This window comes from Terrapene carolina, unplaced genomic scaffold, assembly GCF_002925995.2.
Source record: "Terrapene carolina triunguis isolate 2854851 unplaced genomic scaffold, T_m_triunguis-2.0 Scaffold131, whole genome shotgun sequence".
Classification (NCBI taxonomy): Eukaryota; Metazoa; Chordata; order Testudines; family Emydidae; genus Terrapene; species Terrapene triunguis.
The window spans coordinates 12,505,983-12,530,833 of record NW_020664482.1 but is presented as its reverse complement, the minus strand read 5'-3'; the positions used below and the strand labels follow the sequence as shown (position 1 = coordinate 12,530,833).

The 24,851-nt window shown below is 42.9% G+C and overlaps 1 protein-coding gene across 1 annotated transcript; it reads left to right on the top strand.

Moving 5' to 3' along the window:
* Nucleotides 1-6,766: 6,766 nt before the first annotated feature.
* Nucleotides 6,767-13,775, top strand: CUNHXorf56 (chromosome unknown CXorf56 homolog). Its single transcript, XM_024195202.3, has 7 exons — nt 6,767-6,926; nt 8,381-8,498; nt 9,744-9,785; nt 10,397-10,535; nt 11,077-11,166; nt 12,370-12,462; nt 13,494-13,775. The coding sequence occupies exons 1-7, from the start codon at nt 6,803-6,805 to the stop codon at nt 13,554-13,556; spliced, it is 669 nt and encodes a 222-aa protein (XP_024050970.1). The 5' UTR covers nt 6,767-6,802; the 3' UTR covers nt 13,557-13,775.
* Nucleotides 13,776-24,851: the final 11,076 nt, after the last annotated feature.

The following is a 24,851-nucleotide window of genomic DNA, read 5'->3' as shown; positions in this document are numbered from 1 at the left end:
CCTAGCTTTGTGAAGTGCCACAATGCATCTAAAGCCGCCCTTCCTCCTGGGTGGGGGTATACTGCTAAATATCACTCCTGGGTTGGCCCCACTAGGAACCCCAGGCACTGGTTACTTGAATAAATGCTAACCTTTGCTGGCTCAGAGAGGCAGAGGTAATCATTGCATAGACATGAGTGTTCCCTGCCTTTTGTTCCATTTGTATGTGTCTGGTAAGCATGTCATAAGAGAATCTGATCCTTATGCATAACAACATATTGTAGGAGTCACTAAACGATTTTCTGTCTGTATAATGATTTGCTTGTCTCATTGTTCCCCTTATTTCCTTATACTCCACCTTAAAAATCAGTTACCCAGTGGGGCAGTCATTTTACTCTTACTGGGGAGCTGAGTTGCTGTAAATAAATCACACTAGATAGTTACACTGATTGATTCAAAGTAGCTGTGCAGTAGTGCTGAACAGCTGAAAGGAAAGCCCATGCTACTTGGGATGTTCTTGGGAACATATTGCCACTTTTGTATGTGAGGTGAGGTTGTTTTCTATTGCTTGTATTTCTTTGAAACCAGCATCCCATTAATTCCCTTTGCCACCGATAAATTGCTCTCTATACATGTTTTGACATTAAATTAATTATACATTCTTGTCTCCCTGTGGTTTTTGGCAGAATGATTTGCATCTGGAAAAGCCTCATTTCTCTGTGTTGGTCCCTCATGCTTAGTGGTCACTTGTCTGCCATTTGCCATCACTAATATATGTTCTTTCTCATCAGAGAAGAGTGCTCCATATGGGGGGAAACTATCTGGCATGCCATTGATAGATTCCCAGGCCAGAAAGGACACTGAAATAATCTAGTCGGACCTCCTGTATAATACAGGCCATAGAACTTCCCCAAAATAACTCCTAGAGCAGATCTCTTAGAAAAACATCCAATTGTGAGTTAAAAGTTGTCTGTGATGGAGCCTCCACCACGACTATTGTTTCCCAACAGAAACAGGAGCCTCTTAAAATTTCCTCTTGGCCCATCTACAATCACATTGGCTGAGTGGAATTTCCTAATATTGTCCAAGACAATCAGATTCCTCCTATCTCTTAGGACAGGACTTCAGGAGCACAACATTCTGAGGACAGTCCATCTGCCAGGTTCCAACAGTCACTGAACCTTCTGATCCCAACATTCCCCCTCTACTGTTATTAAATACCTTTCCAACTGCAAGGGCACTTTCTGACCCCAACATTCCATTTCGTCTGTTAAGGGGGCATTACATCTGCTTAAGGGGGAAGGTAATGAGGGAGTTCTTTCTTACTTATGAGACAGAAGGAGGTTTTATCCTGCTAATGGGGTATCAGACTTCTTGACTGCTTATAAAGGGAATGGGCGGCTTCTTACTTGCTTACAGAAAGGCAGTCCTTATAGCTAAGGTGGCGTCTTCATTTATGGGATGCAAGAGGTTTCTTATCTGCTTATATGAGCACCAGTGGGCTTCTTAACTGTTCATCGGAGTTTTTACACCTGGTTATAGGTGTCCAGGTTGCTTCTTAATCTTCCAAAATGGCGAGTGGTTTCTTGTAATTTTCATTGAACCATAGAAATGTAGGGCTGGGAAAGACCTTGAAAAGTCATCAAGTCCAGTCTCCTACACTGTGGGAGGACCAAGTAAACTTAGACCCTCCCTGACAGGTGTTTGTCCAACTTGTTTTTAAAAGCTTCCAATGATAGGGACTCCACAACCTCCCTTGGAAGACCATTGCAGAGCTTAACTACCCTTATAGTTACAAAGTTTTTCCTAATATCTAACCTAACTCTTCCTCGCTGCAGATTAAGCCCATTTTGTGATCGAGCAGTGAATTTCTTACTTGCCTTTAGGGTGTGAGAAGGAACCTAGAACATCTGCTCCCTACACTGATGTCTGACTTTACAAATACTTCTATATTAGTGGGATGAGCTGACCCATGCTCACTGAAAATACACGAGATAGAATAATAACAACTGTATTGATAAAGTGCCCCTCTGCGGTCATGCATGGTAGAGATGAATAGGAAACCAGTATTGAAAACAAATTGCAGGTTTGTTACTTCTGTAGGGGGAGAAAAGAGAAGAGTAAATAGAATTATAAGGGCTATTTGCTGAACTTCTTCTAACTAGAGGCAGAAGTGCAGCCCCTTCACTTCTACAATATGGCATATAGCTTCCCTTATCTTTGTAATAAGGGTGCAGTCTAGGGAGACTGCAGGCCTCAATGTGCCATGTTCTATTTTGATCTGAATGGCCTCTGTTTGCATCAGAGCAGTGTATTGTATGTTGGGCCTATTATATGCACTGCCAGATGAGTGTGGCTGCAATCTGGTCAATTTATATAAATGTGGTGAGTCCCTTGGGCTCTAGCAAATTGCCAAGGTGACGCTTGACTGGGCAAAAGTATATGCTGTGCCTGCCTCATATTTAAAAAAACAACACCACCTTCACCATCATTTTGTAGCTTGTACAGGGTATTTGGAAGTGTTTTGTATCATCTATATAATAAGAGTCCAGGAATCTCACTCTGTGTATCGCTTGAAGCCTATTATCTCTATACAGTCAGTGTGAAGCAACAGAAGCAGTTACAAGCATAGCTGAGGCTCTTTTTGTCCAGAATATCACCAGGTTAAATCATCACTGGATTTTGCAGTCTGTTACAGTCTAACTTTTAAATTCTCAGCCATTTTGACTTAGTAAATTATACCTGTGCAATGTACAGCAGCTACAGTAGGGCATGCATCTATGCCATGCCAGAGCCTTAGACCATTGTGATAGCAGAGGTGACTCAACCAATCACCTTACTCTGCAGCCAATTTGTATGCAACAGTTTCATTGGTCGTATGAGGGAGACTGCACAGATGGTTGATTACTTAGCCCAGCTGCTACAGTTCTTCAAAACCACCCACACCATAACACAACCAGCACACACAATCACCCCAAATATGCATAGCCCATCATGCAGCAAATACCCCTCGTTTGCCACCCGCACAAATCTCCCAGGATTATCACTTGATCTGTGTGTCATTCGGACACCTGGAATGTCTGTTGAGTCAGTATGAAGTGATGGAAACAGCTATATGCATGGTTGAGAGCTCTTTTTGCTTAGCATATCACCAGGTTCAATCATCACTAGACCCTTTGAGAATCAGATGGACTGTTGTAGTCCAAAGGTTCTGTGGCAGTTTGCATGCGACTTGTAACAGTTGATCAGAAGAGACAGGAACAACAGCTATGCGGGATAACAAAGGGGGGATTGTGCCTTCAGCAAGGGGGCAGCTCTGTGCATAAACTTTGGGGAATATGTACAAACAGCAATATTGCTCGCTACAACACAGTGCATGGAAACAAAAGCCCCAAAATACCACCTATGTGGCTTTACTGCCGCTGTATATAATTTCCTGTTCACAAATACATTGTGGGTTGTGTTAGCATGTTTACTGCTGGGTGTTTTGTGATCATGTTTACTGCTATGGTGTTCAGTGATATAGTACATATACTGGTAAAGTAACTCCTCACTTAACGTTGTAGTTATGTTACTGAAAAATGCTACTTTAAGCGAAACGATGTTAAGTGAATCCAATTTCCCCATAAGAATTAATGTAAATAGGGAGGTTAGGTTCCAGGGAAATGTTTTTTGCCAGACAAAAGAAAGGGACTCCACTCCATATCATATGCTCAGTTCAACTGCAAGAAATCAATGTCTCTCTCTGGATGTGGGAAAAGCCCTAGACTGAGCTGAATGGAACTATTCGTCATTAAGTCTAGAGGGAAATGGTTTTGGCTCCAATTTTTTTTCAATTGGACCAGATTTGGCACTTTGGGTCAAATTCTGACCCAGAATAAACAAAGTGCTTCTCCACTGATTGTAGTGCATTTGCATCTAGTAACACAAGGTATGAATCTGGTCTTTTATGAATCCATTTTGACATAAAATCTATGTAATTGTATTATGTCCTCTTGATGTTAGAAATAGGATCTGTTTATATAGTTACTTATACACCCCCATCACTATAGTATCTGAGTTTATAACAATAGCAAGTACACCGCTACCTTGATATAACGCGACCCGATATAACACGAATTCGGATATAATGTGGTAAAGCAGTGCTCCGGGGGGGGCGAGGCTGCGCACTCTGGTGTATCAAAGCAAGTTCAATATAACGCGGTTTCACCTATAACGCGGTAAGATTTTTTGGCTCCCGAGGACAGCGTTATATCGAGGTAGAGGTGTACCACAATCAATAAAAATAAACAGCTGCAGCACTAGAGACAATGTATGAAAAGTAGTCTATCAGTCCCTCTGGAGTAATCTCATTCTATAACACTAAAAAGTGTAAAAACTGCTAGGCTAAACTATTAGATAATTTTAATAGGTTACATTCCCTGACACCCAGTTTGGGCTCAACCACTCCCAGGTGCTGAGTCCCCTCAACTCGCATTTGATTTCAGTGTTCTTCCCAGGATCTGGTCCATTAGTATTTCCAGATTCTTAGATATTTAACTTTTGCTTGAGTCCACATGGAGGATTATTATTAAGTTGTACAATAGCTCCATACTTAGAATGTCAGTTAGGAGTTTATACAATAGGTAGTACTTATGGGAAAACATTTCCACAATCGAGGAGGATAAAATATGTTTGAAACTTACAAAGTATAAAGCTTTTTTCATACCTTGACTTTTCCAGCCAGACACTAGATTAAATGGTTTCACCTGACAACTCAGACTTACTTTCTCTGCACTGTACTACTGTAGGTTTTGTTCATACATTACTACACAGAAGTTTGCACTGCATTTATATCTTGGAGAATATGTTGAACTTGCAGTGCCAAGAACTGCTTGTTCTATTCTGTGTGTACAGGATTTCTATTGCACACAGCAGGTTTGTCTATCTGGAATAAATTGGTGAGTAGTTACAATTTTTTTCTGGGTTTATTTGTACATTTTTATATACCGTTTGCTTTTAAAACTCAACAAGAGTTATTGACAATAAAACAGGAGATTAAATTTTCTAACATCAAGCTTGGAAATATGAATAACATTCACAGGGATTTATAATGTATGTCTTTATAAGCAAAAGCCACTTTCAAATCACTTGTATATAACATGGTGTATATTGCCGACCTGTGACAAAAGATAGACATTATGTAACTACCATATGCAAAGGAAACATATGAACCAAACTTAATTTAATGCTAAGACCTCTCGTTGGCTTGCATTAAATTAAGTGGAGCTCTTTGCAGGATCAGGACCTTACTTTCCTGCATGTATTTTCATTTTGCTTGGGCTGGATATATTTTCTGGATCCAAAATAGATTCTGTTAACATTGGAATCAAAGGACAGTCCTTAGCGAAAACAGGCTTCAGTATTCTTAGTTTGCAGTTTCAGTATCTTTATTTCATAGTATTCTGAGCCACCATAAGAATCTCTAACATTTTTAATTAAATACTTGTTTCTCTTTGATTCTCGAACATTTTGCACTTGCAGTATATAGAGCCTGTTACCTGAGGCTCATAGGAAATGTAGAAATTGTCATACTGGATCAGATCAGCAGTCCATCTGGCCCAAGATCTTATCTCTGACAGTGGCCAGAACCAGATGCTTCAGAGGATGGCATAAGCCTGCAGTAAGCATATATAGGATAATCTGTTCTGGCCTCCCCACCTACATCTCATCCTGATCTCTAATAGAGATTGGTTTAAGACCTGCAATACAAGGCTTAATATGGCTTCCAAAACTTTTATTGTCAATATTTATAACTCTGGATTTTTTTGATTGGCTATTCATATGGCTAGCTCTTTTTTAATCTTAAATTATTTGGCTCCCAAGGTGCTTTATTAATATTAATTAACTTCACAATGTCCCTGTGAAGAAAACAGGCAAGTAGTCTAATTCCCATTTTACAGATGAGGAAACTGACAGAGGGGGAGGTATTAGATGAGAAAATGATTTTCAGCACTAAAATATACACTGCTTGTAGTACACAAACATTACAATCTGGGTTAAACTGCTCATATGCAAAATGCAAGGCAGTCCTGGGATTTTTCAAAAGCACCCTAAGGAGTCACATGCCCATTTCCCATTGAAAGTAACTGGAGCTGGTTGCCTAATTCCCATTAGTGCCTTTAAAAATCTCCTTTTCTACAAGTGTAGAACAGAGAACCGCAGCATCCTTCCCTACCTTGGCTATGCTAATGCAGGCCAGAGAAATCCAAAATACTCATGCTGTGCTACCACAAGTCAGAGCAAGCAACCCCTTTAATATACGGTGTGTTATACCAGTGAGCTACTGCCAATATATGTATATGCCCCCCCTCTAATACACATCAGGTAGTGCCCCTTCCTGGGTGCATGTCACTACATATAAACACCCCATTATGTCATGCCAGTTCAGTATATAATCTATGCTACTGCAGTCCCCACATATATACCAGGACAGCACTCCGCCCCCCCCCCCCCCCCCCTTACTTCCCCCCCCCCCCCCCCCCCCCCCCCCCCTACCCCCCCCCCAGCGCCCCCCCCCCCCCCCCCCCCCGTACACCGTGACCCCCCCGCTCGAGAAGCTCCCCCAGTGTAACCACACCAGGCCAACTCCACCCGTGTTCCCCCCCCCATGGCAACTCCTGCCCCAGCGCACCCCCCGCAGCGCTCAGCCCCACCCCGGGGGCGGCCCTGAGGGGAGGCCGGCCGAGGCCCCCGCCCTAGGCCCAGCCCCTGAAGGGGCGGCCCGACCCCGACGCAGGCCGAGGGGCAGGGCCTGGGCCGGCTGCTCTCACTCGGCGCCGCCATGCCCAAGGTGGTGTCCCGCTCCGTGGTCTGCTCCGACACCCGGGACCGCGAGGAGTACGATGATGGCGAGAAGCCGCTGCACGTTTACTACTGTCTGTGCGGCCAGATGGTGCTGGTGCTGGGTGAGCCGGGCGGGCCGCCCGCCGCGGAGCGGCTGGGCCCTGGGGCAGGGACCCGCGGGGAGGGGGCAGCTGGGGCCTGGGATCCGTCGGGAGGGGGCAGCCGGGGCCTGGGGGAAGGGGACAGGGACCCGTGGGGAGGGGGCAGCTGGGGCCTGGGATCCGTCGGGAGGGGGCAGCTGGGGCCTGGGGAGAGGGGCTGGGACCCGTGGGGAGGGGACAGCTAGGGCCTGGGGGGAGGAGGCCTGGGGGGAGGGGACAGGGACCCGTGGGGAGGGGGCAGCTGAGGCCTGGAGGCAGGGACCCGTGGGGAGGGGGCAGCTGGGGGGGAGGGACCAAGGGAAGGGACCTTAGTCTTGGCTGAGTCCCTATAGATCCCTGAAGGCCAGAGGCTGGGATGACAGCTGGGTGTGGGGTCTTGTTGCGTGGGTCAGTTTGTGGGTCACAGGTGGGAGGGGATGTTGGGCATCCCTGGGGACTGGGAAGATTTTCAGATGACATGGACACCTCCCTTGCACTTCAGAATGTGCCTGTGATGCACCAGCTGACCCAATGGCCTCCCACCACCTTATGACAGTGGGGTCCCTGAGAAATTCTGAGTGGGAAGTAGCTCTGCCTTCGGGCCTTTATTCCTGGCCCTGCCATTCTCTCCCTTCACGGCCTTGGACAAGTCACTTTCCCTGTACTTCAGTTTCCCCATCTGCAAAGTGGGAGGGATAAAGCTTCCATAGATCCCCTGGGGAGGCTGAGAAACTAAATTAATTGATTTGAGTGTAAAGGGATGGTAGAGTTCTCTGATCACCGCACTAGGAGTGCCTGAGTCCTCAGACCATCTCGTACTAATTTAAACCAGGTACTTCAGTTTTCTGGGCCTTAATGTTCGTTCAGTGCTTTGGATATGTAAAGTGCTACAGAGTTGCTAACATTATTAAGTTTTGTCACCACTCTGCAGCATCTCTTGGTGTCCAAAGTTTCTTAAATCCTTGTGTTGGTATCTTTTTTTTTTTTTTTTCTGTCTTCCTCCATCCTTAATGATGCTGTGTTGTGATTAATCTCCAGCTGAGATGAGATAGAGTTTGCTCATTCCGGAGCCCGATGGAAGGAGAAGAAATGTGGTACTGTAATGTTGGGCACTCTTCTGTGCCTGGACTTTGATCAGTTAGGTTGCTAAACCACTCAACGTTTATGTCACCAGGAGTTCATGCAGAAGTCTAACAGAGTGGACCTATGCTTTTGTGTGGCTGTTTTTCAGTGTGGGTGGGTGGTGGGTAGATAATGAGGTGTTTAAAGCAAATGTGTGACTGAAGAAAGTCACTAGGTGTTCACCCCCCCAAAAAAGGGCCCTTCAAAGTTTGTCTCTCGATCTCAGATGAACACTCCTGACAATCAGAACTCCCCCCCCAGTGATGGATCTGAATCTGCATTCTATAACAGCCTCTCTCTCTTCACTTCTGCAGACTGTCAGCTGGAGAAGCTGCCTATGAGGCCTCGAGACAGAGCTCGGGTGATTGATGCAGCCAAACATGCCCATAAATTCTGTAACACAGAGGAGGAGGAAAATGTTTATCTCAGAAGGTAGGAAACCTTCTCTTCCTCCATTGGCTTCCTTGAAGTTGCTGTGATACTGTCACTCTTTGTGCTCCAAATTTTTGGATGAAAATAACTCCTAAAATTGGTAACCTGAGTACCGCTAAATCTGAAGTCGTTAACACTGTCATCAGGTCATTTGCTGGTATTAAAGAGACATGGTCAGCTTCCAATAAGCTTGGACTGCCAGCACCCCTGCTGTTGGATTTCTGATAAAAGGAGGCCATTGAGAGCCTATTGTAAATCACTTTTATAAACACATTGGTCACTGCAATACAGAGTTGACAGGTTAAAGTGCAGCCTATTTGGGGACGGGGACCTTGTGCTTTGTTTTCCTCTTCTCTTGGATTTCAGGTAAATTACAGCACTCCGGTTTTCTAGTCTTGCTGTGACTTTTAACTCTGTTTGGGAATATTAGTATTAAAAATCTCGTACACATTTACATGGCCCTTTACAACATACCATAGACTGAGACACATTCTCTGACCCAAAGCATGTACAGTCTGAGAGAGAAGACTAAAGACTTGTCTGTATGGACAGTTAGGTTGTGGCAAGCTGGTGTGTGAATCTATCCACAGTAGTCAGAGGTTTGCAAATTGTCCATGTGGACCCTGCTGCCATGCACTGAAAGTTCTGTAGTGTGCTTGGCTCTACTCTCATTTCAAAATGGGGCAGCAGAGTCCACAGAGTCAATTTGTGCACAGCAGGTTAGTGTAGGGTAGATTTAGACCCCACTTTGCTGTGAACTAAGTGCTTATATAGACAAGCCCCAAGACAAAACAGAACAACAGCTCAAGTAAGGAAGGATGTTGATTTTTCATTAGGGATAAAATCAAGGTAGCAAGCCTTTCTTGAAGAAAAATCTTTTAAAAGGGGGTTTAAAAGAAAAGGTGTCTTTGCCCTGGGCCTTCCACTACGGTCTGTTGCTGTGATGTGGCTTTCTGCCTTCTCTACTCCTCCAGCAATTCTAGTTTTATGCCCCATTCATGATCTCTTTCCCCCATGTCTCTTTTAGTTGGTGTCCAGAATGAGACTATGTATTACACCTTTATGGACACCTAATGAATTGTAGATCTGTTAGGTATACACAACACCCAAGCCACTATCTCATTGCTCATTCAGAATTATTTCTGTTTACTCTTAGGTGTTTCTAATGCACTGTCCTCCTTAGTATCTAGACAGCAGTAGCTGATGCCTTTCCATTTTTCTGTAAATTCTCTCTTTCTCCCCCAGACCTGAAGGTATTGAGCGGCAGTACAGGAAGAAGTGTGGGAAGTAAGTGTCAGCAGAGCAAATCATTTCAGCATAAGAGATGCTTGTTTTTTACTTTTCATTGTATGTCATGCCCCCTTAGAAATAACATTTCTTCTTGTCAGAGTAGCTGCTGGAGACAGGAGATTTTTGACTGGTGTGATGCGATGGGGGTATTAACATTTTGTTATCCTGATCCTGGTCAAGTAGCTGGGGCCAGAATATAAAGACCAGGCTTTTACCAGCACTCCCATTTGTCACAATTTGATTGCACTTTTCATTTTTGTTGCATTTCTCAATTTGGCAGCTCAGGAAAGCAGGGAGAGAGTTGGGTACGTATCACATAATGGAAGGAAAGACAAGACAGTATTATAAAATGGGCTTTTGAGAAAATCTGTGGCTCTTCACCTGTTGACATTCTAATGTTTGGTCTATGATCTGTCTCCTTTGATAATCGGTTACCTGAAAAGAAGTTCCAGCCTGTACAAAAAGGCTAATTAGCTACATGGTCACTGGACTAGTTTGTGGTACAGGCTGTTTTTAAAGCTCGTTTGGTAAATAAACTACAACCAAGGCCTCTGCGTGTGAGACTGAGATCTGCACTCTTTCACCAGTAGATGTGTTATTGTTTCCAGGTGTGGACTTCTGCTCTTCTACCAGCACCAGCAGAAGAATGCCCCAGTTACTTTCATTGTCGATGGAGCTGTGGTCAAGTTTGGCCAGGGCTTTGGGAAAACAAACATATACACTCAGAAACAGGAGCCTCCCAAAAAGGTAAATAGGCTTAGATGAGTTACAAAGCTATCTTTGCCTTTCGAAAGGGTGTGGATAGACAAAATGACCTAATAGGTCTGGTCGTCTCTGCTAGAATGCCTGGCCCCTGTGCCATATCACTCTAATGATCCCTTCTAGTTTACCTGAAATAGTGGTGTTGACTGCATTCAACTTCTGCCAAGGAAGACCAACATGAAGTTTTTTGAAACCGGAGGACAGAGGAATAAGGGTGGGAAGGGATCCCAGCACCTGTTAGATCTTTGGCCTAAGTAACCTAGAAGATCCATTTGAAAGCATCTCAGACTCGTCACCTGAATATTATCTTCTCTCCAGTTCTTGGGGTTGAGTACATTAATTCCAAGACCTGGCACTGCTTGGTACCAGCAAACCCATGTGGTTAATATTACTGTGCCTCCCATAAAAGGCAATACTTAACAGTATGGATTTACAGGAAAAGCCTTCAAGGCTATGGAGTAGCGAAAAGTTATTGGTAACACTAATGTACACTGAACTAAAGTAAAATCTCTTGTTCATTTCCTAGGTGATGATGACCAAACGGACAAAAGACATGGGCAAGTTCAGTTCAGTCACGGTCTCCACCATTGATGAAGAGGAGGAGGAGATTGAAGCAGTGAGTTTTCTTTGCCCTGCTAATGCCAGCAAGATACCAAGTTACACAGGGGTTTTGTTGGGACACCAAATCTAAGTTCTCCAGAAGTTTCTTGTCTGAATGACAACATTTTCAGTTTAATTCCATTTTAGCCTTTCAGTCTGATCCATACATAAGGGAAGTCCATTATTCATCACATAGAAGATTTGAATTTCCCCATGGAAGTTCAGTCAGACAGAATGCTCAGTTATCCATCTAAGTATTTATGTTACGCTCTTCACCATAGTATCTGGCTACCTGAACGTTTCTGTGGCTAATAAGATTCATGCCACAGGCATGGATCATCCTACCAATACTAGTGAGATGGGTATCTTCTAGGCCAAGCTAACAAATAATGCTAGTGAGTTACTATGCAGTAGCCATCCTCTCAGCACTATTCTAGGAGGGCTCCTTAACTTACTTTTCCCTCTGTGCAGCAATTTGAGGGGAATTGTGACTTCATTCCTGCTTCTCCTTCCTTGTCATTCTCCTCAGTTTATTTTGCATTCTGCAATGCTCTTGGTTGAAATAAATGGATGATCTCAAGTTAGGTGTATTCAGATTGGTTAAGACTGCATATAGATAAGCAAGTAATTAATATATTAAACATGCAGGTGACAGTCTCCTTGTATGGTAGTATTAATAGTCTTCCATCTGGTAACACAGACTCCTTTAGCCGGTCTGATCTCCCCTGAACTGCCTCTGCCATGATGTTAATGAAGAGACCTGGTCCAGAGCACACATTACATATCAACCTACCTTGATTGCATTTTGCGTGTACCAGCCAGAACATCATGGTGATGACTAAAATTGGCCAGTGACTTGTGGTCCTGATTCTTTACTTCCTGTTCTAAGCTGTTGTTACCATGCACTTTAAACAGCAGGCATGCTGCACCCTAGAGGTGACTGCATTTCAGTGGCAGGAGAAATTATCACTTTATAGTTTGCCTGTCAACCTGAAGCATTTTGAGATCTGTTGGGAGGACAGAACACTGTATAGAGATATAGCAGCACAATGAAGATCTTTTCACAGGTGCAGGCCCCACACTAAAGATGGGTAGTGCTCACATTGTCACTAACTTTATACTCAGCTGGAAATTGATCCTGCCCATCTCACTTACGAGCTCAGTGAGGCAGTGCAGTTCTGGCCCACAGTATAACACAGTGATGCTGTATATTTTTCAGCGAGAGATTGCAGATTCCTATGCGCAGAATGCTAAAGTGATTGAAAAGCAGCTGGAACGCAAAGGCATGAGCAAAAGGAGGCTGCAGGAACTGGTAAGTCTGTTTTGTTTTCAGTGCATTGTTGCTGCAACTGTATCTTTGTGGGGTGTCCAATTCCCTTGGGTCTGTTGGCAGTATACATAAGCAGCATATCTTAATACCCTACAGTGGGTTTACAGAGTTCACATGCCGCTTTGGGGGTGGGTGGTTGTTAAGCTTAACAGTCCAAATTATTTATGCTTTGTATTTTTAACTTGAATTGAAAAATTTATTAAATAATAATATAAAGAAAATTCACACAATTATTGTAGGTTTTCCCCCAGTGATGTAAGCTCCTGTTGTTAGACATCTCCTCATAGGACGGGTAGGAGAGGTAAAATATGGTGACGACTATACAGAGATTTTCTCTAGTCCTCTAAAATTGAAGATCATAGAAAATTATATATAGACCTACTCAAAAAGGGTAGTTTATAAGACACTGGTGCAACCAGGGCAGCCTCTGTACCCAGTTAGCCCATGAATGGTCAGATCAGAGCTGGGGGAAATTACCCCAGAACTTGAGCAACAGAATGTGCCTTACATTGTGTCCTCAAGCCTGCCACGCTCAGGCTTTAGCATAGGCTACAACAGGGAGTAAGTTACAGAAAGGAGGGCCTGCCAGTGCAGTATCTCTGCTGCTGGTCCTGTAAAGGTCAACTTAGAAACCAACAGTAAGAACATGCTCGGTTATCTTAATATGGCGACAGGCTTATAGAAGTTGGAGATGGGAAAGATTTACTAGATTATCTAGCTCACCTTCCTGCCAGTGCAGGATATAAAGTGTAAAATGGCCTCTTCTGTAACTAGTACCAGACCATTTGGGGCTTCAAAGATTGTAATCCACCTTCTGATTTGCACCCAGAAGCAAAGAGGGTAGTGAATGAAGAGACTTGAAGCATTTTGTTCTTCACTTAGATGACAGGCGGCTGCATGCTGCATTAGTAATGCCCAGATCAGAAGATCATATCTCAGAGTGCTGGAGATAAAGTTACTCATGATGATGTTCTTGTGTAGAGTTTTCATTCTGTCCCAATTTTTCTAATCAGGCTGAGCTGGAAGCCAAGAAAGCCAAGATGAAAGGAACCCTGATAGATAATCAGTTCAAATAAGAGGAATCCACATCAGATCATGCTCAGGCAGCTGAATATTTGGAGAGGGAGGAAAACCAACAGCAACTCCTGAGACTCCAACAGAGAATTCAATCAACCCTGCAGACCTTAAGTACAACTTTTAAGAGCTATGCATCGAAACCAGCTTGGAAGGTGACACTGTCTCTGCTACAGACTGTACTTTGATCTCTGGTATTTTAATACACTGAAGGACTTCAAATTTTTAATTTTTAAAATTACAACTTCTGTGCACACTCGAGTGTTTTGCCTGTCTTTTTGGGGTAATATCTATTCCAGAGGAAACCCCTCTGCCAGGTGTGTGCATGGGATTAAGACACTGTTACAAAAGATCAGTGTGTTATTTTCAGATGTACATAAAATTCCAGTAAATACCTTAGATGTGTAGGTAAAGCAATAATCTATGTACAGCAAATAAATCCTTATAAAGTAAGTTGTCCATGTTCTTATTTAAAAAACAATTCTTCAAATCATGCAGTATATACAAAGGGAATTCTCACCCTAACACAAGCTGGAATGGTAATAATCTACCCAAATCTTCAACATGTTTACTTAACTGAAAATCTTCACTGAATAGTCTTGAAACAAAGTCCCATGATGCAACGCAATTGGTAAGCAGTGTGTCTTTATAAACTCCCAGTTGAATTCTTTTAAGATCATAGGAATTGCTGCGTTCCCAGCACTTTTGAAAACTAGGCCATTTGAGTGCCTGACTAAAGGTACTTAAGAGTCCCTACTTTTGAAAATCGGAAAACAGTGGTGATCAAAAAGTTTTTAAATCCAATTGTAACAACAAAGCCCGTGGTACAAATGTGGCAGGGTGAAGTCCAAACCTACCTTAGATGACTGAAAACAAAAATTGGATCTACACCACCAACAATGCCTTCTTTAAACTAAGGAATGCAAATATAAATATCCTGGGACTAATAAATGAAATCCATTGACTACCACTTTAACTTGAATAGTACTTCTGTCTCTAAAGTGTAAGCCATCTCCTGCCCAAAATGTCATTAGTACTTAGACTTATAAGAAGAATAAATGGATAGGAAGGAAATTTAGAATGTAATTACTATTAAATATGCACTGAAAAGACAATAAGAATTCATATATAATCAGAGTTTCAGGCTAGAAGGGACCACTGGATCATCTAGTCTAAACACCTGTATACCACAGGCCACCAAAGCCACCCAGCACCTACACACTAAACCCAACTACTGGAATTAGACCCAAGTATCAAAGTTCACAGGAGACTAAACTATTATGTGCCACAGGGAGAGAATAGGAGGAACCAACGTGCACCAATGTCAAGGTCCCTGTAATGTCAGGGAATTGATTAGGTGAGATATAGCCACAAAAATCCTGGCAAGTGACCTGAACCCATATGCTGCGAGGAAGATGAAAACTCTCCAAGGTCATTGCCAGTCTGACCTGAGGGAAGAATTACCACCTGACCTCAAATAGGGCGATCAATTAGACCCTGAGCATTTGAACAAGAACCAGCCAAGCAACAGAGAATGCTCAATGCTGCCTCAGAGCCCTGGCCACCCAAGCCAATGTGCCATCTCCAGCCATGGCCCCCTCTGATGCTAAGAGGAAGGAGACCAACAAAAACCCCTCTGCTGGTTAGAAACCTTCTAATTTTCAGCCTGAATTTGTTCATGGCTAGTTTTTGTGCCAACATTATCCTATAGTTTAAATAGCTCTTCACCCTCCCTCTTGTTTATCCCCAATGTAGTTATAGAAAGCAATCATATCCCCTCTCAGTCTTCTTTCTGCTAGGCTAAACAAGCCGATCACTTCCTGTCTCCTCTCATTAGATAGGCCCTCCATTTCCCCTATCATCCCAGTAGCTCCTCCTCTTCCCCTGTTCCAGTTTGAATTCATCTTGCTGAACGTGAGTGAGTAGAATTGTACACACTATCCCAGATGAGGTCTTACCAGTGCCTTGAACAATGGTGTTAATACTTCTCCATCGTTCTGGAAATGCCTTGCCTGATACATCCCAGGATTGCATTTGCTTTTTCCCACAGCTGTACCACATTGGGGCTCAGCCAGCTTGTGAAACCCGCAGCTTGTAGCAGAAATTTGTATTAGCCCCAGCGGCATGCACAAGGTGGGGGCAAGTAGGGGCCTGCCCCCCCATAATCTGCAGGGGCTCAGAACTCCTCCGGCCAGTGGCCGGAGTGGGGAGAGCGAGCTCCTTCGGCCCCGGCAGCAGGAACTGACAGCTCCTCTGGCCCTGGGGCTGCAGCCGGGGCACAGAACATGCCTGTCCAAAAGGACTCAAATTTTTATTCCTGTGCACGCCCCTGATCTGAAGCCTGTTTCAGAGGCTCATTAGTTAGAAGACAGCAGGGTTGTTGTGTATAATAGATGGAGAGGGCAAGAGAAGTAGTGACTGGGTGGAGCTGTACTAAAGGGCATTGGTTTTACAAAGGAGTCAGAGAACTTGTCTGATTGTGGTACCACAGTCCAACCAGCAGAGGGCCTCACTGGATAGAGTCAATAAAACTGAAAGAAGGGTGTCCTAGACTAGTGATTCTCAACCAGAGGTCTGCATACCCCAGGGCGTACGCAGAGGTCTTTTGGGGGTACATCAACTCATCTAGCTCTTTGCCTCGTTTTACAACAGGCTACATAAAATGCACTAGCGAAGTCAGTACCAACTAAATTTTATACAGACAATGACTTGTTTATACTGCTCTATAGACTATAGGCTGAAATGTAAGTACAATATTTATATTCCTGTTGATTTATTATATAATTATATGGTGAAAGTGAGCAATTTTTCAGTAACAGTGTGGTGTGACACTTCTGTATTTTTAGGTCAGATTTTGTAAGCAAGTAGTTTTTAAATGAGGTGAAACTTGGGGTATGCAAGACAAATCAGACTCCTGAAAGGGGTACGGTAGTCTGGAAAGATTGAGAGTCACTGTCCTAGACTTTTGGCTTTGGAGTCAGTGTCCTTTCTTGACCTCAGCAAGATAGAAGAGTGCAGAATCAGAATGTCACTTACTCAAAAGAGTTCTACTGAGATAAGGAAACATACAGTTCAGTCTCTTTGTCCTTTGAAGATTTGAAGATGTCTTATCACATTTCTCCACTGCAGGCCTGTCCCACTGCATGTTTGGACTTAGGCTGCTGAAAATCAGAGCACGTTTCTTCCGCGTAGGAGCCAGGGATCGGAAATTGCTTTTAAAACTAAAAATCATTCTTATTCAATACGATTACAGTGTGGTCAATGATGTCAGCTGGGATGCTGAATTTAATTTAGTCTATGGTTGGCACTAAACATGGAGCCTGATCCTGCTCCCACTAAAGTCAGCTGTAGCCAAAGCCCTGCTGAGTGAATACAAAGAAAGAGCTCATTTCAGGACCTTTCTCTGGAAGGACATACAATTACCACTTATTACTTCTCTCTGTGTGTGCATATGCATGCACTGTTGTATACACAAGTTTTCACTAGTTCCATTAAATCAGTTAGAATAAATAAAGTTTTGAGAAAAGATAGTGGAGTTAAAAATCAGCTGCTGTTAATAGTCACTTGTGACATTTTTTACACCCGTGATTAACTTCTTCATTCTCAGACTCTCCAGCAATATTAGCAAGTACAGGGAAATGGCCTTTTCTCCCTAGGTTTGGCTTTGAGAGGACTAGCCTGTGCACAGTAGCAGGTCTGATTTCCTCTTGTGAATAAAGATCTGTCTAATAGTTCTGTGATGGACCATTATATCTATAATTAAAATCTCTGTTCATGCTCTGCAACCTCAATAGAGCTCTGCCTGGATACAAAATTTGTATCCGCATCCCATCTGCAAACATGGTCCGTGAATCTCTGCAGATTCGCAGGGCTCTAACCCTAGACACAGCCAGCCACTAGAAAAGGGAGGTGGGTATGCATCACAAATTCTGGGCCTTGCATCAGTACAGTTCACTAATACGTTGTATGGATGAAGGAGACAGGCAACTGGCACTCTGTTATAATACACCCTTACACATTGTTGGGTCAAATCCCATGTCTAATTAGGTCTACTCACCCCAGAAGGATTTAAATTACTTAATTTTTTCCCAAATCTAAAGGCAATAGGATATCATGGTGATGTGATCCCTGTGCCAGGGGCAGGAAATCTTGTGTTCCAATCCCAAATCTAGCACTGAAATAAAAAGTTACTGACTGTTTCCATGGAACTTCTCAGTTCCAATAACAATTTTCTAATGCTCATCAATCCCAAGATATTCAAATAAACAAGAATTTATTTTCTTTCAGAGCGCTTGTAAAGGCCAATTTTTGTTTATTTGACACACAAAGCTCTGTAAAGCTCTGTGGAGGGTGCTGTAAAAAACTGACCCGGGAATGAGCTTACACATTGGGGATAGTACATTGACCTTTTGCTCTTGGAAATCAGCGTCCATTGATTAAGAAGAGAACTGGAAGACAGGAAAAGCAGATTCTGTTCCCAGTTCCACTGCTGAGTGGCTGGCTGGGAATTTTCTACACTGCTTTGTGCTGCAATGTCCTCATCTGTAAAACGCTTACCCACCTTTGTCAAGTGCTTTAGTGCGATATATGGCCTGAGTATAATTATTAGTGTTACATTCTGCCTTAGGGGCTGTCTGCACACACAAGTTGTTCTGTTTTACCTATACCCCCCTAGCATAGAGACAGTTATATTGGTAGGAAGGTGCTGTACACCAACACAGGAAGGGAATAAGGCCTTGTCTATACTAGGATTTGTCTGGTATAGCTCATAGCATAACCTCTACAGGAGTGTAAGCGAAGTTATATCAGTAGCACTGTGTCCCCACTAGAGGTTGTGCTGATGTGTGACGTTCCCTACACTAGTACAAAATGTGTGTATGGACCAAGGAGAATCTGCAGGGGGGTGGGGGGAAGAACTAAACTAATTTGCATCTCACCAAACAACCGCACAATCCCTCTCAATGAGCAGAGCCGCAGGGGACATTTCAGGTCAGGCATGTGCTAGGCAATGTCAGTGTAACTCCTCCTCCTGCCTGGCTGATCCAGGGACTTTCAGTGGAGGGGTTAAGGTTGTAATGCTGTTGGGAAGCCACTCCCCACTGGGGAGTCAGCATTCACAGCTGGGCGGAAGGAGGGGCCACTCCCTCCTCTTGCGTATGCAGCTCTGTTAATGTCCTAAGAGGAAGGATTTTGCAATGGGTGTTTCAATGAGACATTTGAAACTTCCCTGGTTGTCTCCAGCTGACAAGCCTGCCAATAAACCTCAGCTCAGACACAGGACAGCGACAGGGAGCCCTGAGCTCAGTCAGGACAGCTACAGGTGTCTGAGAAAACTGTGGCTGAGCAAATCAACGCTTCTCATGCTTGTTAGTCTCTTTGTGCATGTTCAGGAGCCCCCAGGTGTGTGACATGTTGCAACTCCCACAAGAGGTCAGCAAGCCTTGCAAACACTGCGCCTGCGAGGAGTGGCTGAAATGACACACAACTGACGGTGGAACCCTAGCTAATATAGTGAACACTTCCTGACTTCACATATATCCCTAAAAGGAAATCCAGCTCTGCTAGCTCCCAGCTGTGACCTTCAGTCAGGTGACTTAGTAAAGATTGTACTTTGCCTTTCCTGAAGGTCATTCCCAGAACATACAAGACAAATAGCTCCATTCTCCTTGCTCTGCACCTTTGATACATAATCAGCTCCTTCTATTGGTAGAGTATATTTAGGGCCCTACCAAATTCACATTCCATTTTGGTCAATTTCACGGTCATAGGATTTAAAAAATCATAAATGTCATGATTTCAGCTATTTAAACCTGAATTTTCACGGTGTTGTAATTGTAGGGGTCCTGACCCAAACAGGAGTTGTAAGGGGGATTGCAGGGTTATTGTAGGGGAGGGTTGTGGTACTGATACCCTTACTTCTGCGCTGCTGCCGGCAGTGGCGGTGCTGTATTCAGAGCTGGGCAGCTGGAGAGCAGTGGCTGCTGGCCGGTCTCCCAGCTCTGAAGGCAGAGCCGCTGCCAGCAGCAGCACAGAAGTAAGGATGAGATGGGATGGTATTGCCACCTTTACTTCTGCACTGCTGCTGGCGGGGCGCTGCTCTCTGGCCGCCCAGCTCTGAAGGCAGCACAGAACTAAGGGTGGCAATACCGCAACCCCCCTAACATAACGTTGTGACCCCCCTCCCCCGCAACTCCCTTTTGGGTCAGGACCCCTAATTTGAGAAATTTCTCTTCCATTAAATCTATATAGTATAGGGTAAAAGCACACAAAAGACCAGATTTCATGGTGGGAGACCAGATTTCACAGTCCATGATGCGTTTTTCATGGCTGTGAATTAGTAGGGCCCTAAGTATATTGCTACTTTTATTTAAATCTCCAGGGTAAAATAATACACCTCTAACCCGATATAACACTGTCCTCGGGAGCCAAAAAATCTTATCGCGTTCTATCGAACTTGCTTTGATCCGCCGGAGTGCGCAGTCCCACCCCCCGTAGCGCTGCTTTACCGCGTTATATCCGAATTTGTGTTATATCGGGTTGCGTTATATCGGGGTAGAGGTGTGCTCCGCAACATAATAAATGCACAGTAACTCTTGGTGTATGCCAGTGTGAAAGGCTTTGAAACCAAACTGGAGCCATCAGCATATCAGACGTTACTTAATACTTTTTCCTCTAGAGAGACACCCGCTTACTGTGTCATGATGTGGCTTTATGCCTCCGGATCCCTATTTTAACTTGTCCATAGGAACATGGGAAGTGCCATATCAAATCAGACCAGTGGTCCATTTAATCCAATACAGTGGTCAGTAGCAGATGCCCCACATGAAGATGCAAGAAACCTCAAAATCGTCAATTATGGAATAATCTGCCATAGTGCAAATTTCTTCTATTCCGCCCCCCCCCCCCACACACACACACCCACACCCACACCTAGGAGCGGCGCCAGGGTTTTTGGCACCCTAGGCGGGGGTCCTTCCGCGTTCCCGGTCGTCGTCGGCAATTCTGCGGCAGGGGGGTCCTTCTGCGCTCCCGGTCTTCAGGGCACTTCGGCAGCGGGTCCCGGAGCGAGTGAAGGACCCGCTGCAGAATTGCCACCGAAGACCCGGAGCGTGGAAGGACCCCCCGCCGCCGAATTGCTGCCAAGGGCGGCAAAATGCCGCTCCCCCCCAAGCCTGGCACCCTAGGCGGTCGCCTAAATGGAAGCGCTGGCCCTGCTCACACCCATACCAGTTCCAGTTTGGTTTAATTCCTGAAGCTAGAGAGTTTGGATTGTTATTTGACCGACCTATCCAACTGTAGTTCTTAAAGAAAGGCCTACATGCCCGTTGAAAGGTAGGGTGAGATTTTCAAAAGGGCTCAGCCTAGGTTTAACTCTGCTCTCCCTGAAGCCAACACAAATTTTACCTTAACTTCAATGGAAGCACAGTTAGGCCCAGGCTGAGCTCTTAAAAATTCCACTGTATTGTTCAGGTGATCTTTAGTGATTAGCTTGTTCCTGGTAAGTTAAATCAGTCCTAGATAAAAAAAATTAAGAGTTATTTTAAAAATATATACATTTCAAAGAATACTTTCCCCCAAAATATTAATTTTAATTAATTTATATGATTTTTAAAGCTCTTTAATAATAAATATTAACGTCACTGTACAAGGAATTTCCCATTATGCCTCTACTTTCACGTTGTAAATGACAGATAATAGCTATTATTCACTATTAAGAATGTAAGTGTAGCCTCTGTTTAACGTCTGGATATGATTACATCCTACCCTGGAAAAGGAATACATTACATAATTGAATAGATCTTTTGACTCTCTATCTGCTATGAATGAGCCTAATACTTTTAATTGAGATGCAACCAAAAATCTGTCTTCTGACAAATGTCTGAGTTCCTAAATTTTTCTCAGAATGCAAAAAGGAGTGTGTGTGTGTCAGCCAAATTCCAGATTATTACAGTCCAGGAGATTATGTGCTTGCCTGATCATTTATTTTAATTGTACCCATTTGTAGTTACACAAAGTATCACTTCTTTCTTTATATCAAACAGGGTTGGATTGAGGATAAACTGGTGATGTTACTTATTTTATCTTGTATTTCTGAGTATCACTGCTACCAGGAGAAGGCAATATTTATTTAGAAAGAATGTCTAGCTCCCTCAATATTATATCTGAACCAAGGCATTTGGACAGAGATCACTTTCTTCTCTGCTGGAAAGCTGGAGTGCACTTCGGGTAATATATTATTTACAAGTATGTGGCCTCATTAACTGAAGTAAGAGTTAATGCACTATAGACAGCACATTACTGCTTGTAAATCAAGATTGTTTGGACATAAGGTACTATGGAATTGGCTACCAAAGCTCTGAGGTTTGTTCCAAGGTAATAATGGGCTATTCACATGATTTAAACAAAATAATGTATTGTAATAACTGGTGGTGCATGTATTCCACTGCCATCAACTGGATGGAATCAGAACCACTTTGCCATGTGTCATAGGCCCTTCTCTGCTAACAGATGATAAGAACTCCCCTTCGGGACTTGTGTTTTAGGAACAGACAAGTCAGTGTTCCTTCCTGGTTTTGTTGTGAAGCTCCAAGCAGAGTGGATTGATTTAAATCAAAGCAATTTCAGTCACCAATGTTATCATGATTTTAATCAGCAAGCAGGAAACCTTATTTTAAATCAATTTTAAACTTGTTTTGCCTTTGTACTTTTTAGTTGTTTTCTTAAAGAAAGGTTGACTCTCATTAGTTCGTAACTATTAAAACCTGGCCTTTAAACTAAATATACCTCCTACACTAAATTTGGTACTTCTTTTGCTAATCAGGAGAATACACATCAATACACATTTAAGTTATTATATAACTGACCTTACATTTATTAAGATTTTTAATTTTTATATTTGTAATTTACTATTGATATGTGTCAGGTTCTACCTGGATGGAAATTAAAATTAAATTTAAAAAGAGCATTTTACATTTTGTTTTATTTAAATAGAATTACCTTGAATGTGCTGAATACATAAGAAAAAATTATCAAAAAGTTTATCAAAACATGTTTTACATTTAAAATGATTTATTAAACAGAGGAAGTATTATGTGTAGTTAGTCACTTGTGAATTGACTGTTTCACCACGTCTGTCAGGATTTCAGAACTAGTAGATCTCATCCTCTCACACCCCATTTTTGTTTATAGACTGGAAGAGGAAAACAAGCTTTCCTGCTTTTTTAACACCCAATTGTTTTTTATTTTTAAACTCTGAATGAACTAGCCTTTGCACTGAACTAGTTGAATAAACTGAAAAGAAGAAAATATTCTCTCTGTGCCTGCCTGAGCGGCTACTGCTGTCAAAATCTAGTTTAGCACATCAAACTCTGGTTCCAGTTGCTTAGCCAGTGATTTCGACCAGTTCAGTGGTTTGAGTTTCTTTAAAACGTCGCAGTGAACATGTATTGCTTAATATTATTTTTTAATTAATGTAATTATTTTAAACAGATTATGGTAAATGTAGGACTTACTTTAGGTTTTTCATAATTTAAAATTTTAATTTTAAATAAACCTGTATTTAAATTAAATTTAAAAAATCAATTTTAATTAAAAAAAACCTAAGATTTTTATCCACCCTGGTGTGATGTGCAACACAGGGATAAAATTGATGGCTATGGTTTGGTTACAATAACATTTGAATATTAGGGTCAGAAGCTTTCTACCAATCACATAAGATCAGGAAAGGCTTTAGATTGTTTTAATGTATTTGGTTTGAACTGTGTGTATCTATACAAAAAAGATCCAGCTTTTTCATGGTGGGCTATCCTCACTCACTGAGATGTTTAAACATACACCAGTATCCTCTTGCACAGGAAGGACTCTTCATTGTCTATAGCACAAATATGCAATGTTTGCTAAATCTTTGGGAAGTTCACATCCTGCTCCAACTCAAACAGTCATTCTGGGGAAAGCTCTGATCCTAAACAAAATCCCTGTGGAGTAATTCTTTCTGACAATATAGACATCTCCAGATTCCATCCTCAACCCCAAACACCCACACTTTCATCCATCCCCTGCTCTGACCACTGGAAATCATAAAGCTGAACCTGGTTTCCAGTTTAGGAATACAGGAATTGCCCTGCTGGATCTATCTAGGTGCATCCAGTCCAATACACGGTCTTTGGCAGTGACCAGCACCAGATGCTTCAGAGGAAAGTGTAAGTAACAACAGTAGCAGTTGTGGGGTAATCTGCCGTCCACATTAGGTCGCACCCTGATCTCTAATAGTCTGATATTGGCGTAAGTCTGAAGCATGAGATTTTATATCCCTGCCAACATTTCTATCATCATTAACTATAACTCCAGTGACTTTTTTTATCCTTATAAATGTCCAATCTCTTTCTGAATCTTGCAAAATTATTGGCCACAAATTTCCTGTGGCAATGAGTTCCACAGTCTTAGGGCTTATCTACATAGGAAAATTGACCGAAATAGCTATTTCAGAATAGCTTCCAGTGTGGACACTATTCCAGAGTAATTACTCCACTTTGGAAGTGCACTAATTATTCTGGAATAAAAGTGACTTTTATTGCAGAATGGGGTGTCTGCACAGGGAGCTATTCTGTAATTGCTATTCCAGTCAATTTCCTAAGGTAGACAATCCTGGAGTCTTAGGGCTGGTCTATACAAACAGTTAGTGCACGGTAAACTGGGGTGTAAATCTATAGCACAATAGCCTGCATGCACTGTCTGGCCGTGTGGACCCTGCTACTATGCACTAAAAGTTCCATAGTGCCCTGTGATCAACTCTGCTTTGAAACAGGAGTCAATCAAAACAAACCACAGAACTGTTAGAGCGCAGTAGCAGAGTCCACATGGCCAGTTAGTGCACAACAGGCTACTGCGCTGTAGATTTGCACCCCAGCCTACTGTGAATTAACTGGCCAAACCCTTAGCTTGCAGCACTTCTTTACATTTGTTACATTGTAACATTGTATGCTTAAGTCTTTGCACAGTCAGGGCCTATGTGTGAGTCACATGTGGAACAACTGTAGCTGTTTGATAGGGAGGGGATCTGATTACAACACAAAGAGAGGAGTGGGTCGCATTATGTTTGTGTGTGTGTGTTAATTTCTCTCATGGATTTCAGAGAAACATGATGTTGACTGATCTATCTTTGCCCAGCAGCATGGAAAATGCATCTAAAAGAATCTGACTACATTCGGTGCAGTAACCACTTCCTCTTAGACTTAATAGTGTCATATTTTAGATTGGCTACCTAAGGGGAAAAAAGCACCATTGTTAATATATTAATC

Bases quoted from the DNA above. Each gene is read 5' to 3' on its own strand.
- CUNHXorf56 (XM_024195202.3), top strand. From the start codon at position 6,803: ATGCCCAAGGTGGTGTCCCGCTCCGTGGTCTGCTCCGACACCCGGGAC. The intron at 9,786-10,396 runs GTAAGTGTCAGC...TATTGTTTCCAG, and splicing joins TACAGGAAGAAGTGTGGGAA to GTGTGGACTTCTGCTCTTCT. The intron at 11,167-12,369 runs GTGAGTTTTCTT...TATATTTTTCAG, and splicing joins AGGAGGAGGAGATTGAAGCA to CGAGAGATTGCAGATTCCTA.